A 13,456-nucleotide genomic window follows, 5' to 3' on the forward strand; every position below is an offset into this window, starting at 1 on the left:
TCACAATTACTAAGAAGGAAGCTTGGCTGAGTGGATGGGAAGAAGAACAGCTGGCAGTCCAGGTGGCTCAGGACTGGAAAGGTGTGCTCTACACATTGTTTTAGACATGGAAGCAGATCAAAACAGAGGTTTTGAACAGCTATTGTCAGCACTTCGACAGAGGTTTGGTGGACAGGATTCAAGTGAAGCCATGAGAGAGAACTCATCAGCATGTGAGCAGAGATGAGAGTGTATTGGCATCTTTACTGCAGACATCCATTATTGCTCTCCATTTCCCAGACACTGCTGGAAGAGCTAGCATGTCATGCTTTTCTACAAAATGTTTCATTCTTTGACTTTGGCAGCAAGTCCTCCTGTCAGCACCCACCATTCTCCTCCAGGCCAGAGATGCAAAAAGAGTGGATGATGTTTTGAACATTCTTGTCAAGTAGAGCTTCAAAAGTAGAGGGAGGTGAAGGGGAAAGGCAGAAGATAAAAAACTGAGCATGATGCTGGTGCTCGGGCCAGGCAGGGTGTTCGGCCTAATCCCTTTCTCCTACTGACACCAAAACAAAGTTGATGGGAACCAAACTGGGGCATCAGCCATCCCAGAGAGTAAGCCCCCTCTACACAGGATGGCCATGTTGTCCATAGTGACCAACGACAGAACTCTAAGTCACTCGTGTTTCAGGACGCTTGTTGGCTGCTGGTGGTAAAGAAGACCCAGGACACAAATAATTTAATCAAGCAGTTCAACTGTGTGCTGGACACTTATTTGGTTATCCTGACCACAGAGCACAAAGGATACCGGGACCAGGTTTTATAAAAATTAGACTATTTTCATCACACTCATTACTGAAGTTTCTCAATAGTGAAATTTGTCTCTGAGCTTCAGTTTTATGGCATTAAAAGTAAAAACACTTCAGAAATTGAACCTGAGCCTAAACAGAAATGTTACATGCATTTCTAAAAATTTAACATATCTTATGGCCCTGAAAAAAAGAATCAAACTCTTGTGTTTGTTATGCTCTGGCCATTTCCTGTGTGTGTGTATGTGTGTTCAGTCGTCTGTCTCTACCCACCATACAAAAACTGCTGCTGCATAAGCAAAGCCACCACTATTACAGACGACCCCCTTCACCCACGCCATGAACTCTTCTCTCTGCTGCCATCTGGCAGAAGGTACAGGAGCATCCGTGTCTCTACCAGCAGACCCTGCAATAGTTTCTTCCCTGAGGCAGGCAGATTACTCAACACCTTTCTGCCTCCCAACACTCACCTGGGATAGTTAAACACCTCACCAAGTATGACTCAGTACCACTGCACATCTGCACCTTACAAAGCTGCATCAGACACTTTATGGAACACTAAATGTATTGCTGCTAGCCTACCAATAGTTTATAGCCCCTGTTCTGTGTATTTATTTTCCTGCATTCGTCTCACACGGTTGTGTATTTGCACTTTATGTAGTCTTGCAAACTGTTGTTTTGTACCATGGTCCTTGATAAATGACATTTCATTCCAAAGTATACAATCTATATAGAGGAATGATAACCTACTTGACTTGACTTCTTTGGTTGTCTGTTGTAAATACTATCACCCAATTTTCATGATGCACATTCTCTGGTGTGAGATGGAAACAAGAGGGCAAGTGTCTCAAAGCAAACATCAGCATGAGACCGTTAAACTTTTTACCACATCAAAGGTGTTGAAACTCAGGCTGCAGCAGCACTTTGTGTAAAGGTTTTGCAAAAATAAGTTTGGACATGTTACGGCTTAATAATTAAATGATTAGTATCTATAAAAGGTGTAAGATTATTCTTTAATACTAATGCTTTCTATGTTTTTAAAGTTCCTCACACAGAGCACAATCTTTTTATTCAAAGTGTACAATACATAATATTTTTCAGGAACATTGTCACTGATCAGCTTCATACATTTGTCTTAGCCTGAGATTATAAAGATATTTGGACTGTTGAAGTGGTGCAAAATTAGTCAGATTTTGGAGGCTTGAAACCACAATGCTATTTCTGTTCATGTGAAACACACTGTCTGATATGAGAGCATGCTGCTGCAGCGAGTGACACTACTTCAAATGCATTAAGAGTATTTTCATACTTGGTCTGAATACTTGAGTCCACTCCCAGGACTGATTCTGGGCTCGTTTAGGGGCAGGCTCATAATCGCAAGTTTGCTTCCCACAGACGAGGGGCCATTCTCTTAAGATTTTTGTGATGTTTTCAATGTAAGCACTCACACCACAATGGTGAGTGAATTACAGTGCTCCAGTCACTCCAGTGCCCAGCCAGATGGGGCATATTACTACATCGGACATCACCTTCATTAATTTACACACATTTACAATGTTACCATTAGTAACCTCTGACTGACAAAGGCATATATCATTAGCTCCTATGTGAATAACTACCTAAATATTTTAGAGAACCTGTGCTTTCCCAAGATTTTAAGATTACCTTCAATGGCTAGTGCCCTGGCTCCATGTATATAGCTAACTAAAATTGCTGATGACCCTAAAGGCCTAGCTAATTGCATGTGCTATAGAAAAGAGTCTCCTATACCCAGAGCTCTTTCAGGCTTCAGTGGGTGCTTCACTGAGCAGAACAACCTTCTGGGACACATAAACGGGAGAGGAGTGGGGCTCCTGTGTGTGAGTCTTAGCATTAGCTTTGGCTTTGCAACGGTGCCACCAGATCACCCTTTTGCTCCACTTTGAGGGCTCTAATGCTGGAATTGGGGGTTCACCATCTTAGCCTTTCCCTTACCGAAACCACAGTTCTCTGACTCTGACTCTTGCTCATCTTCTCTGGGGTCTGTATGGGGTCTGACTTGCTGTATTTAAACAAAAAAAATCCTTTTTTAAGAAAAAAAAATCCTTCTAGAGCAGGTGGACTTGGAAGTACACAGCTGTGCAAACTGTTTCCCTTTTTCACTTTTTTTTAGTGTTTATTGCTATAAAATGTCCTCAGAAAAATTCACATTCTATAATAACTGCTGTCAAAAAAAACAGCCACATGGAAAGGTTTCTCAGTGAAGTAGAAAATCTGCTTATACAAAACCATGTCACTACATCTGGGTTCAAACTCTGCCATCAGTTCTCATTACTGCCACTGGACCAATCAAATCTGACCACAGCTTCAAAACATCCAATCAGGGGTGACTCTGAACCTGGTTTAATCTTGCACGCACAAGTTCATTACCTCACTGTCACATTGTCTGAACAGGAACGATGATCACAGTCCTTGTCGCTCTTTGTCTCTTTACATCAGGTGAGTTACATTTTGTATATTTTTTTTATATGCAATTATAAAATAATTTCACTAAATATTTGTCTTTATTACTGATATGATTCAACGATGCGTATTTTTTTGTTTCAGCAAAACCTTCTAACATCAAGGAGATTCAAGTTCAAAAAGTAAAGCGTGGAGAAAATGTTTCTATAAAATGTGACAAATTGTCCAGTGATAAAAATAATTTAGTTTGGTTCAAACAGAGTTTTGGAAAGGCTCCTCAGTGGGTAGGGAGAGGAGGGGAGAGCTCATTCAGACCCGATGCTGAATTTAATGATGGACGTTTGAGTACTAGTGTAAATAAAAATCTGCTTAATCTCAACATTAAAGAAATCAAAGAACAGGATACAGGAACATATTTCTGTGCAAAATTGCTGGGATCTTCACTACACTTTGGATCTGGAACCCTTTTGGTTGTTGAAGGTAAAGAGTTTTACACTGATAACCTGCTCCTGAACTCAAACTAATTCCAGATCAACACTTTAGCCAGAATTATGTTTAATTTCACACCACTTGTTATTTATAGTTTTATTTTTACTAATTGATGTTAAAGCTGAGGAGATGAAACGGCATCCTCCAACTCTAACGGTGATGGAGAACGGAGAGTCGCTCACACTCCAGTGTTCAGTACAAGCATTTAATTCAAGCTGTGAAGAACAGAGTGTGTACTGGTTCAGAAACGGCTCAGGAGAATCTTATCCAGGAATCATTTACACTCATGGAGACGGCAGTGATGAGTGTAAGAAGAGCTCTGAGGCTGGTTCTCCTACACAGAGCTGTGTCTACACTCTCCCCAAGAGGAAGCTCACAACCTCTGATAATGGAACGTTCTACTGTGCTGTGGCTGCGTGTGGACAAATCCTCTTTAGTAATGGAACTGAAGTTAAAGTTATTCAAGTAAAAGGTAAGACATTTGATAAATATTCCTGTTGAAAACTCAGAGACAGTTATAATGATACTGATCCATACTGATGCTTTATCTTTTCAGAAAACTGTTGGATTGTTTTTGTTTTAACAACCTCCAATACAATATCTATTATTGTAATCATGGTTCTGACTGGAGTTTTACTTAAAGAAAGAAAAGGTTTGTTTGCTTTTATTATTTTTAAAATTAATTTATCAGTATCATAAAAACACTTACAGTTAAATGTTACTGATATTTATTATTTTTTTATAAAGGGGCTTCCAACAACCATCCAAATAACACAAATCAGGTAATCCAGTGTTTTATCATGTCTGTTGACTTTCTTTAAATAAATACACATCTGTCCTCGAGTCTACAGGACATGTAGGATTATAACTAACATCATCTTACAAAATACAGTAAATAATAACTTTTAAAATATACGTTTTTTGTAAATCTTTTATCCGCTCTGGTTTATAAACGGCTCTTGTTCTTTATCAGGCTGATGATGAAGATGTCTTGAACTATGCAGCTGTGAGTTTTGCTAAGAAACCTTCATCCTCCAGAACATCCAGAGACAAGCACCATGAAGATGTTTATTCACAAGTTAAAATAAAATAAAGAGAAATGAATGAATTTAGATATAAAAGCACCAGATGCTAAAGATTTATTATTGTTTATAAAATTTAATCCAATTACCTCAAATAAATTTGAGTGGGATGAGGTCTCGCTTAGACATTGTATCTGAATAAATTTTTAAAACATGAATTCATTATTACGAGGCTAAAGCCTTAAATGTAACCGCAGCATCAGATATATCAAATGCATTTTTGTTAACTTAAATCTATGGTAAAAATGAGGAAATTTGCTATTAAAAAAAAAAGAGTAAGGTTATATGGGGGTTAAATGATGGGGGGGCAGTCGTGGCCTAATGGATAGAGAGTCGGACTTGCAACCCGAAGGTGAACCTGAAGGTTGTGGGTTCGCGTCTCGGGTCCGGCAGGGATTGTAGGTGGGGGGAGTGAATGACCAGCGCTCTCTCCCACCCTCAATACCACGACTCAGGTGAGACCCTTGAGCAAGGCACCGAACCCCCAACTGCTCCCCGGGCGCCGCAGCAAAAAAAAGGCTGCCCACTGCTCCAGGTGTGTGTGTGTGTGTGTGTGTGTGTGTGTGTTCACTACTGTGTGCACTTGGATGGGTTAAATGCAGAGCACAAATTCCGAGTATGGGTCACCATACTTGGCCACAAGTCACTTCACTTAACTTCACTATATGAGATAATTAGTAATTGTTCATTGCATTCTACTAATTAACTCAAACATTTAATTCCAGATACTGAAATCAAATTTGAAAAAAAAAAAAAAAAAAGGTACATTGATGGGTAATGGTAATGTCAAATGATCCATGACAACAAAAATGTATTTGTTTTTTTTATACAGAATTCATTCAAAAACTGTATTAAAAGGCATGTGAGGTCATTTTGTTAAGGAGTTATGTGTAAATAGTTAAGATGTTAATTTAATGTGAAATGTGTATAAATTTCTCTGAAAATGGATCTAACAGGCTGCTCTGGTTGCATTTCTCAGAAGTCTGACAGCCTGCATCATGTTTTATACTTTCTCAAAAATAACTTACAATCAACAGATGTACAAGAACGAGCAGCTCGATATTGTACATGCTGTGGTTAAAGGTTCAAACTACTGGCCTCAATTTGTCACACAATTTCTTATTGATAACATTTTTCTGAATTTGTTTATATTGCCTTATATAATATTGCGACATATTGAGATTATATTGAGACATATTACAACATTCAACAGCTAATTCTTTAAGGAGCATTCATCATCAAAAATACAAGCACGGGGATAAATCATTAAATAAGGAATCTGAATGATGTGAAGGTTTTTTTTAGTGTAAAACATGATGGTCTGAAAATCTGATGTGCTGTGTGTACCTACTTTAACAAGAACCAGACATCCCTATGGGGTGACCGTGTGAGTGGAGGAAATGAGTGGTGCATCATTTCCTGTAGAATGAGATGCACGAAGATGCAGTGCAAAGAACATGGCCACCTTTAAGTATCCGATAATGTGAAATATTAGGATCATTTATTAACAGCTCACTTTAAGCTCCGTGTTTCCAATTTCACTTTCTGCACCAAATCTCACTTCATTTGATGATAGACACATAGTTCTGGTACATGCACTTTTGAACTTGATCAGGCCAACTACATATCTGTTAAGGTACACAACCCACAGAGGAGCATACAAAGCCTCCCCCTTCCCCCTCTAGGCCTTTCTGACCACACTACTCTTATGCTAATGCCAGCATACAGACCAAGGGTGAAAGTCACCAAACCAGCTCAAAGAGAGGTTCGTGTATGGCCAGAAGGTGCCTCCTCATCACTTCAAGACTGCTTTGCCACCACAGACTGAGACCTATTTAAACAGGCAGCCACCTACAACCAGCACACTGACATTCAGGAATATACTGAGACAGTCACTGCCTACATCACCAAATGCATTGATGATGTAACTGTTACCAGGACCATCACCACCCGAGCAAATCAGAAGCCATGGCTGACAGGAGAGGTCCATAACCTGCTGAAGGCACGAAATGCTGCCTTTAGGGCCGGCGATGACGACGACCTGAGAACAGCTAGGGCCAACCTATCCTGTGGCATCAAACAGGCCAAAAGACAATACGACAGGAGGATAACCCACAACTTTAAAGACAGCAGGGACACAAGGAGCCTGTGGCAGGGAATCCAAACCATCACTGACTACAAACCCCCACCACAGACCTGCGATAATGACATCTCTCTGCTAAATGAACTCAATAACTTCTTCGCACGTTTTGAAGCACACAACAACATGCCTGCACAAAAGACTCCACCTTCTCTTGACGACCAGGTTCTGTGTATTTCTCCAGCCAGCGTGAAGAGATCCTTGTCTAAGAACAAAGCCAGGAAAGCAGCTGGTCCAGACAACATACCGGGTCGGGTGCTTAAGGACTGTGCAGAAGAGCTCAAAGATGTCTTCACAGACATCTTCAACATCTCCCAGGCTGTTGTCCCCAAATGCTTCAAAACTACCACTATTATACCAGTCCCTAAGAAACCATCCCCATCCAGCTTTAATGACTGCCGTCCTGTTGCTCTGACCCCCATTGTCATGAAGTGCTTTGAGCGGATATTTATGCAACACATCAAAGCCATCATCCCCCCTCTTTTGACCCCTTCCAGTTCGCATATCAGGCCCACCGGTCCACCGATGATGCAATCTCCACTGCTCTCCACTCAGCTCTCTCTCTCTCTCTTGGAAACAAAAGACGCTTATGTGAGAATGCTGTTTCTGGATTTCAGTTCTGCATTTAACACCATCATCCCACAGCAGTTAATACAGAAACTGGACCGGCTTGGCATCAACATCTCCCTGTGCAATTGGCTGCTGGACTTTCTCACTGGAAGACCACAGGCAGTTCGGGTTGGAACAACACATCCAGCACTATTACATTCAACACAGGGGCACCACAAGGATGTGTTCTCAGCCCCCAGCTCTTCACCCTGCTAACCCACGACTGCACACCAATGTACAGCACCAACCTCTTCATAAAGTTTGCGTATGATACAACAATGGTAGGTCTCATCAGCAACAATGATGAGACAAACTACAGAAATGAGGTGCAACAACTGGCCATATGGTGTACCAACAATAATTTCTCTCTAAACATAGAGAAGACAAAGGAGATTGTTGTCGACTTTCGGAGAGCACACACCCAGCACCCTCCTCTGATCATCAACAGTGCTGCTGTGGAGAGGGTGAGCAGCACCAAGTTTCTGGGTGTGCACATAACAGAGGACCTCTCCTGGACCACCAACACTGCATCTCTGGCTAAGAAAGCACAACAACGCCACTATTTCCTCCACAAACTGAGAAGAGCCAGAGTCCCGACACCCATCATGTACTCATTCTACCGTGGCACCATTGAAAGTATCCTGACCAGCTGCATCACTGTGTGGTTTGGGAACAGCACTGCTCAAAACCAGAAGACACTGCAACGCATAATGCATGCAGCAGGAAAAATCATCAATGTCACATTCACCCAGTTAACCTGGAAAGCACTCAGCATAGCGGGGGACCCCACCCACCCCTGACAAGGCCTCTTTAGTCTTCTACCATCGGGGAGATTTCTCAGCCTCCATGCCCGAACCACTAGACTGAAGAACAGCTTCAGCCACCAGGCTGTCAGAAAGCTGAACTCTCTCCCCTCTCTGCCCTCTGCCTTAAGAGTCACCAAACTGTAACTGCACACACACACACACACACCCCAAATCACACAAATGCACAAGCCACTTTTACTACTGCTGCTCTCTCTGTTGCACTACAACGTAACCAGGTCCACTTCCACAAATGCTGCTCTCTCTTGTTTTGCACTAAAATGTTTTTAACTTTTTTTTTTAATTACTTGTCTTGTTATGTTGGTTTCTCACACCGTGGGTCTGAGGGAAACGAAATTTCAATCCTCTGTGTGTCCTGTACATATAGCAGAATTGACAGTGAAGTTGACTTTGACTTTGAGTTTGACTTGTTAACTGGTGTGAACTACCTATAAGTGTAACTCGGGATCAGAATCAATTTATTTGCCAAATTCACAAGTACACAGGAATTTAGCTTGGCAGATCAGCACAAAAGCATATAATGTGCAAAAAGGCAAGTGTGTAAACATCCAGTCCTACAAAAGTGCAGACATTAAATACAGAACAGTAAATACAAAAGAAACACCAAGTGCTCTGTCTGTGAGAATTTTTTTTTGAGTATAATATACAGGACAGAAGAATAGAGAGAGACAAAATGTGTGGTGAACATGTCTATCATCGCCAATTTTTGCTGGACATTGGAGGACAAAGCTCAGGAGGAATAAATGTTGGACTGCGGGAAGAGCTACGCGACCTCGGGCTGCTACGCAAACCAGCCCTGGGACTGCAGTATTGCCTGATGCAGCTGGCCAGCGGAAGCGTGGTAAGTGATTTTGCATCCGTGCTAGGATAAAGGCTAGCACTAGCTGTCCAGCTCTACCATCCATTCACATCTCCAATGTTTGCTTTCTGGACAATAAACTGGACTTACTCAGACTACAGCTAATGACCAATTGTGAAGTCGGGGAATGCTATGTTTTCATTTTTACAGAAACGTGGCACAACGACAGCATTCCGGACGCAGCCATTCAGCTATCCAGGCTAACCGCACATCACACCAACGGGATAGCAGCACGGTCTGGTAAGACTCGTGGCAGTGGCCTGTGTGTTACATAAACAACGAATGGTGCAAGCTACTGCTTGTCGCTGGTGGAATTTATCACTGAAACTGCCCAGAGTGGTTGCCACTGTGCTCATTGTCGCAGTGTACATTCCACCTGGCATTAGCGCAAGGGAAGTGCTAAGTGAACTCTGTGGGGCTATCAGTAACCTACAGTCAGAGACTTTAATCACACAAATCTGAAATCAGTGCTGCAAAGATTCCACCAGCATGTCGATTTTGCAATCAAGGGTACAAACACTTAAGACCTTGTTTACACCAACATTCACAGTGCTTACAAGGCTGCACCCTGCCCCCACCTCAGCTGCTCAGACCACATCTCTGTTATGCAAATCCCAGCATACAGACCACCCCTGAAACATTCCAAACCGGTTCTGAAAACCTGGTCTGAGGGAGCCATCTCAGCACTTCATGACTGATTTGAACACACAGACTGGAATACGTTCAGAGAGGCTGCTACATAACACAACACCACAGACATGGAGTAATACACTGCATAAGTGACTGGGACCATCAGCAAGTGCATAGATGATGTGACTTCCTTCAAGACCATCACCACACATCTAAACCAGAAACTGTGGATGACTGCTGAAGTGCACTCACTGCTGAAAACCCGAGACACTGCCTCCATGTCTGATGACAAGGCAGCCCTCCACACAGCCAGGGCCAATCTGTCCCGGGCTATCAGAGAGGCATAGTGCAACTACGTAGAAAGAATTCACAGTCACTTCATGAACACCAAGGACACAAGGTGTATGTGGCAAGGCATTCAGGTTATCACAGACTACAAAGCTACACCAGTTGTCTGCGATGGTGACGCCTCGCTCCCAGACGCACTGATTTCTATGCATGGTTCAAAGGACCGAACAGTATGCCAGCATGGAAGACCACATCGACTCCCACTGACTGAGTACTTTGTCTGCAGTAGATGTCAGGAAAACTCTGTTCAGAGTTAACCCACGGAAAGTTGCAGGTCCTGACAACACACCTGGCCGGATGCTCAGGGAATATACTGATCAGCTTGCAGATGTCCTCACAGACATCTTCAACATTTCCCTGCACCAAGCAGTCATCCCTGTGTGCTTCAAGATGACCACCATCATCCCTGTGCTGAAGAAATTATCTGTGTCCTGCCTGAATGATTACCAGCCTGTTGCACTCACACCTATCATGAAATGCTTCGAGCAGCTAGTCATGAAACACATAAAGAGCTGTCTTCCCACCACACTGGATCCATTTCAGTATTCCACTTAGGCATTTGATAAATACAAAAAATGAGGAAAAATAATAAGGGCAACTACATCATATGGCCAAAAGTTAGTGGACATTTGATGCTCACACCCGTATGTGGTTCTTCCGTTTGTTACCACAAAACTGTTCCACAAAGTTGGAAGCACACAATTGTGTAGAATGTCTTTGTATGCTTTAACATTACAATTTCCCTTCACTGGAGCCAAGATGCCCAAACCTGTTCTAGCATGATAATGCTTTTGTGCACAAAAGCAAGCTCCATGAAGAAATGGTTTGCCAAAGTAATGGCACTGCCTGAGCACAAACACTAAAATTGTTTTATTTATCTGAGCAGTTGTTTTGAATAATTTTTATTTTTTTGTAAACTTGTAAGGCCTGGATTTATTGTGTAATTAAATGTTTCAGCTAGGAGCACCATAGGGACACACCAAGGCTTTCACTGTGTGATAATGCAGAAGATGAAAATGAAGGCTGCTCTGGACACCACAGGCACAGTTTCAGCCTGTTGTGAGGACCAAGCCAGCCTCAATCAAGCATGCCACTCACCATGGAGCAACCACCAACAAATCACCACAAAAGTGGCGTACCATGATGACACACCCATCTGGTAGCCAAATCTCTCACAATTACTAAGAAGGAGGCTTGGCTGAGTGGATGGGAAGAACAGCTGGCAGTCCAGGTGGCTCAGGCCTGGTAAGGTGTGCTCTACAGATTATTTTAGACTTGGCACCAGAGCAAGAGGTTTTGAACAGGTTTTGAACAGAGGTTTTGAACAGCTATTGTCAGCACTTCAACAGAGATTTGGTGGACAGGATTCAAGTGAAGCCATGAGAGAGAACTCTTCAGCATGTGAGCAGAGAAGAGAGTGTATTGGCATCTTTACTGCAGACATCCATTACTGCTCTCCATTTCCCAGACACTGTGCTCGAATACTTTTCTACATGCGTTTCACCCCGAGGGACTTTGGCAGCAAGTCCACCTCTCAGCACCCACTATGCTCATCCAAGCCAGAAAGGCAGGAAGAGTGGATGATGTTTTGAACATTCTTGTCAAAAAGAGCTTCAAAAGTAGAAGGAGGTGAAGGGGAAAGCCAGAAGAGAAAAAACTGACAATGATGCTGGTGCTGGGGCCAGGCAGGGTGTTCAGTCTAACATCCCTTTCTCCTGTTAACACCAAAACAAAGTTGATGGCAACCAAATTGGGGGATCAACCATCCCAGAGAGTAAGCCCCCTCTACACAGCATGGCCATATTGTCCATAGTGACCAAGGACAGAACTCTAAGTCACTCGTGTTTCAGGACACTTGCTAGCTGCTGGTGGTAAAGAAGACCCAGGGCACAAATTTACATTTCCAGAGTGATAGTTTAATCAAGCAGTTCAACTATATGCTGAACACTTATTTGGTTATCCTGCCCACAGAGCACCAAGTAGACTGGGACCAGGTTTTATAAAAATTAACCTATTTTCGTTATACTCATTACTGAAGTTTCTCAATAGTGAAATTTGTCTCTGAGCTTCAGTTTTACGACATTAAAACACTTCAGTAATTGAACCTGAACATAAACAGAAATGTTACAAGCATTTATAAAAATTTAACATATCTTATTGCCCTGAAAAAAAGAATCAAACTCTTGTGTTTGTTATGCTCTGGCCATTTCCTGTGTGTGTGCATGTTTGTTCAGTCCTCTGTCCAGGTGCTACCATGTTGCTTCTCGGTTTTGGCTACTTCATCTCCCACCCTCCGCAGTTGCATGTACGTCATCACCACAATGGTACTAAGGGAGCCTACTTGAGGAAACATGCTCATCTCACCTGTGATTTTCTCTTTTCTTGTGATTCTGATTGTGTATGACCATTTGCCTGTTTAATTTTTGACCCTTTAGCTGTCCCCTGATATTAGCTGTCTCCAACTGCAAGACCCTACAGCAGACTGTGAGAACAGCTGAAAAGATCATTGAGGTTTCTCTACCCACCATACAAAAACTGCTGCATAAGCAAAGCCACCACTATTACAGATGACTTCTCTCACCCACCCCATGGACTCCGTGTCTCCACCATCAGACTCTGCAACAGTTTCTTCCCTGAGGCAGTCAGATTACTCAACACCCTGCTGCCTCCCAATGCTCACCTGGGCTAGTCAAACACCTAATCCAGTATGACTCAGTATCACTGCACACCTGCACCTTACAAAGCTGCATCAGACACTTTATGGAACACTAAATGTATTGCTGCTAGCCTACCAATAGTTTATAGCCCCTGTTCTGTGTATTTATTTTCCTGCACTCGTCTCACACTGTTGTGTAATTGTACTTTATGTAGTCTTGCAAACTGTTGTGTTGCACCATGGTCCTTGAGGAATGACATTTCATTTCAATGTTTACAATCTTTATAGAGGAATGATAACCCTCTTGAGTTGTTTGGTTGCCTTTGTAAATAGTGTTGCCAAATTTTCTCAAATTTTCTGTATACAGTATAAGCACGCATGCACACACACACACACACACACACACATACCCCTTTTATATATATATATATATATATATGTCCTAAAAGTGAGGCTTATTTCTCACTTTAAACCACAGTACTTTCCATGACGCACATCCTCTGGTGTGAGATGGAAACTAGAGGACAAATTTCTCAAACCAAACATCAGCATGAGACCGTTAAGCTTTTTACCACATCAAAGGTGTTGA

At 42.3% G+C, this 13,456-nt stretch overlaps 1 protein-coding gene across 2 annotated transcripts in view; it reads left to right on the plus strand.

Annotated features, from left to right (window-relative positions):
- The first annotated feature begins 3,205 nt into the window (after positions 1–3,205).
- Positions 3,206–13,456, plus strand: part of LOC117599688 (immunoglobulin alpha-2 heavy chain-like) — a 31,114-nt gene continuing 20,863 nt past the window's right edge. The window contains exons 1-6 of one of the 2 annotated variants that reach the window (XM_053241962.1): positions 3,208–3,266; positions 3,375–3,710; positions 3,841–4,191; positions 4,276–4,371; positions 4,467–4,501; positions 4,693–5,393. In XM_053241962.1, the coding sequence (XP_053097937.1) occupies positions 3,227–3,266; positions 3,375–3,710; positions 3,841–4,191; positions 4,276–4,371; positions 4,467–4,501; positions 4,693–4,812 (978 nt within the window). In that variant the 5' untranslated portion in view covers positions 3,208–3,226 and the 3' untranslated portion in view covers positions 4,813–5,393. Of the gene's footprint in view, positions 3,267–3,374; positions 3,711–3,840; positions 4,192–4,275; positions 4,372–4,466; positions 4,502–4,692; positions 5,394–13,456 lie in introns of those variants that run through there. The other variant, XM_053241961.1, reaches the window with a different exon arrangement.

Source organism: Pangasianodon hypophthalmus, chromosome 19 (genome assembly GCF_027358585.1).
Source record: "Pangasianodon hypophthalmus isolate fPanHyp1 chromosome 19, fPanHyp1.pri, whole genome shotgun sequence".
NCBI classification, from domain to species: Eukaryota; Metazoa; Chordata; class Actinopteri; order Siluriformes; family Pangasiidae; genus Pangasianodon; species Pangasianodon hypophthalmus.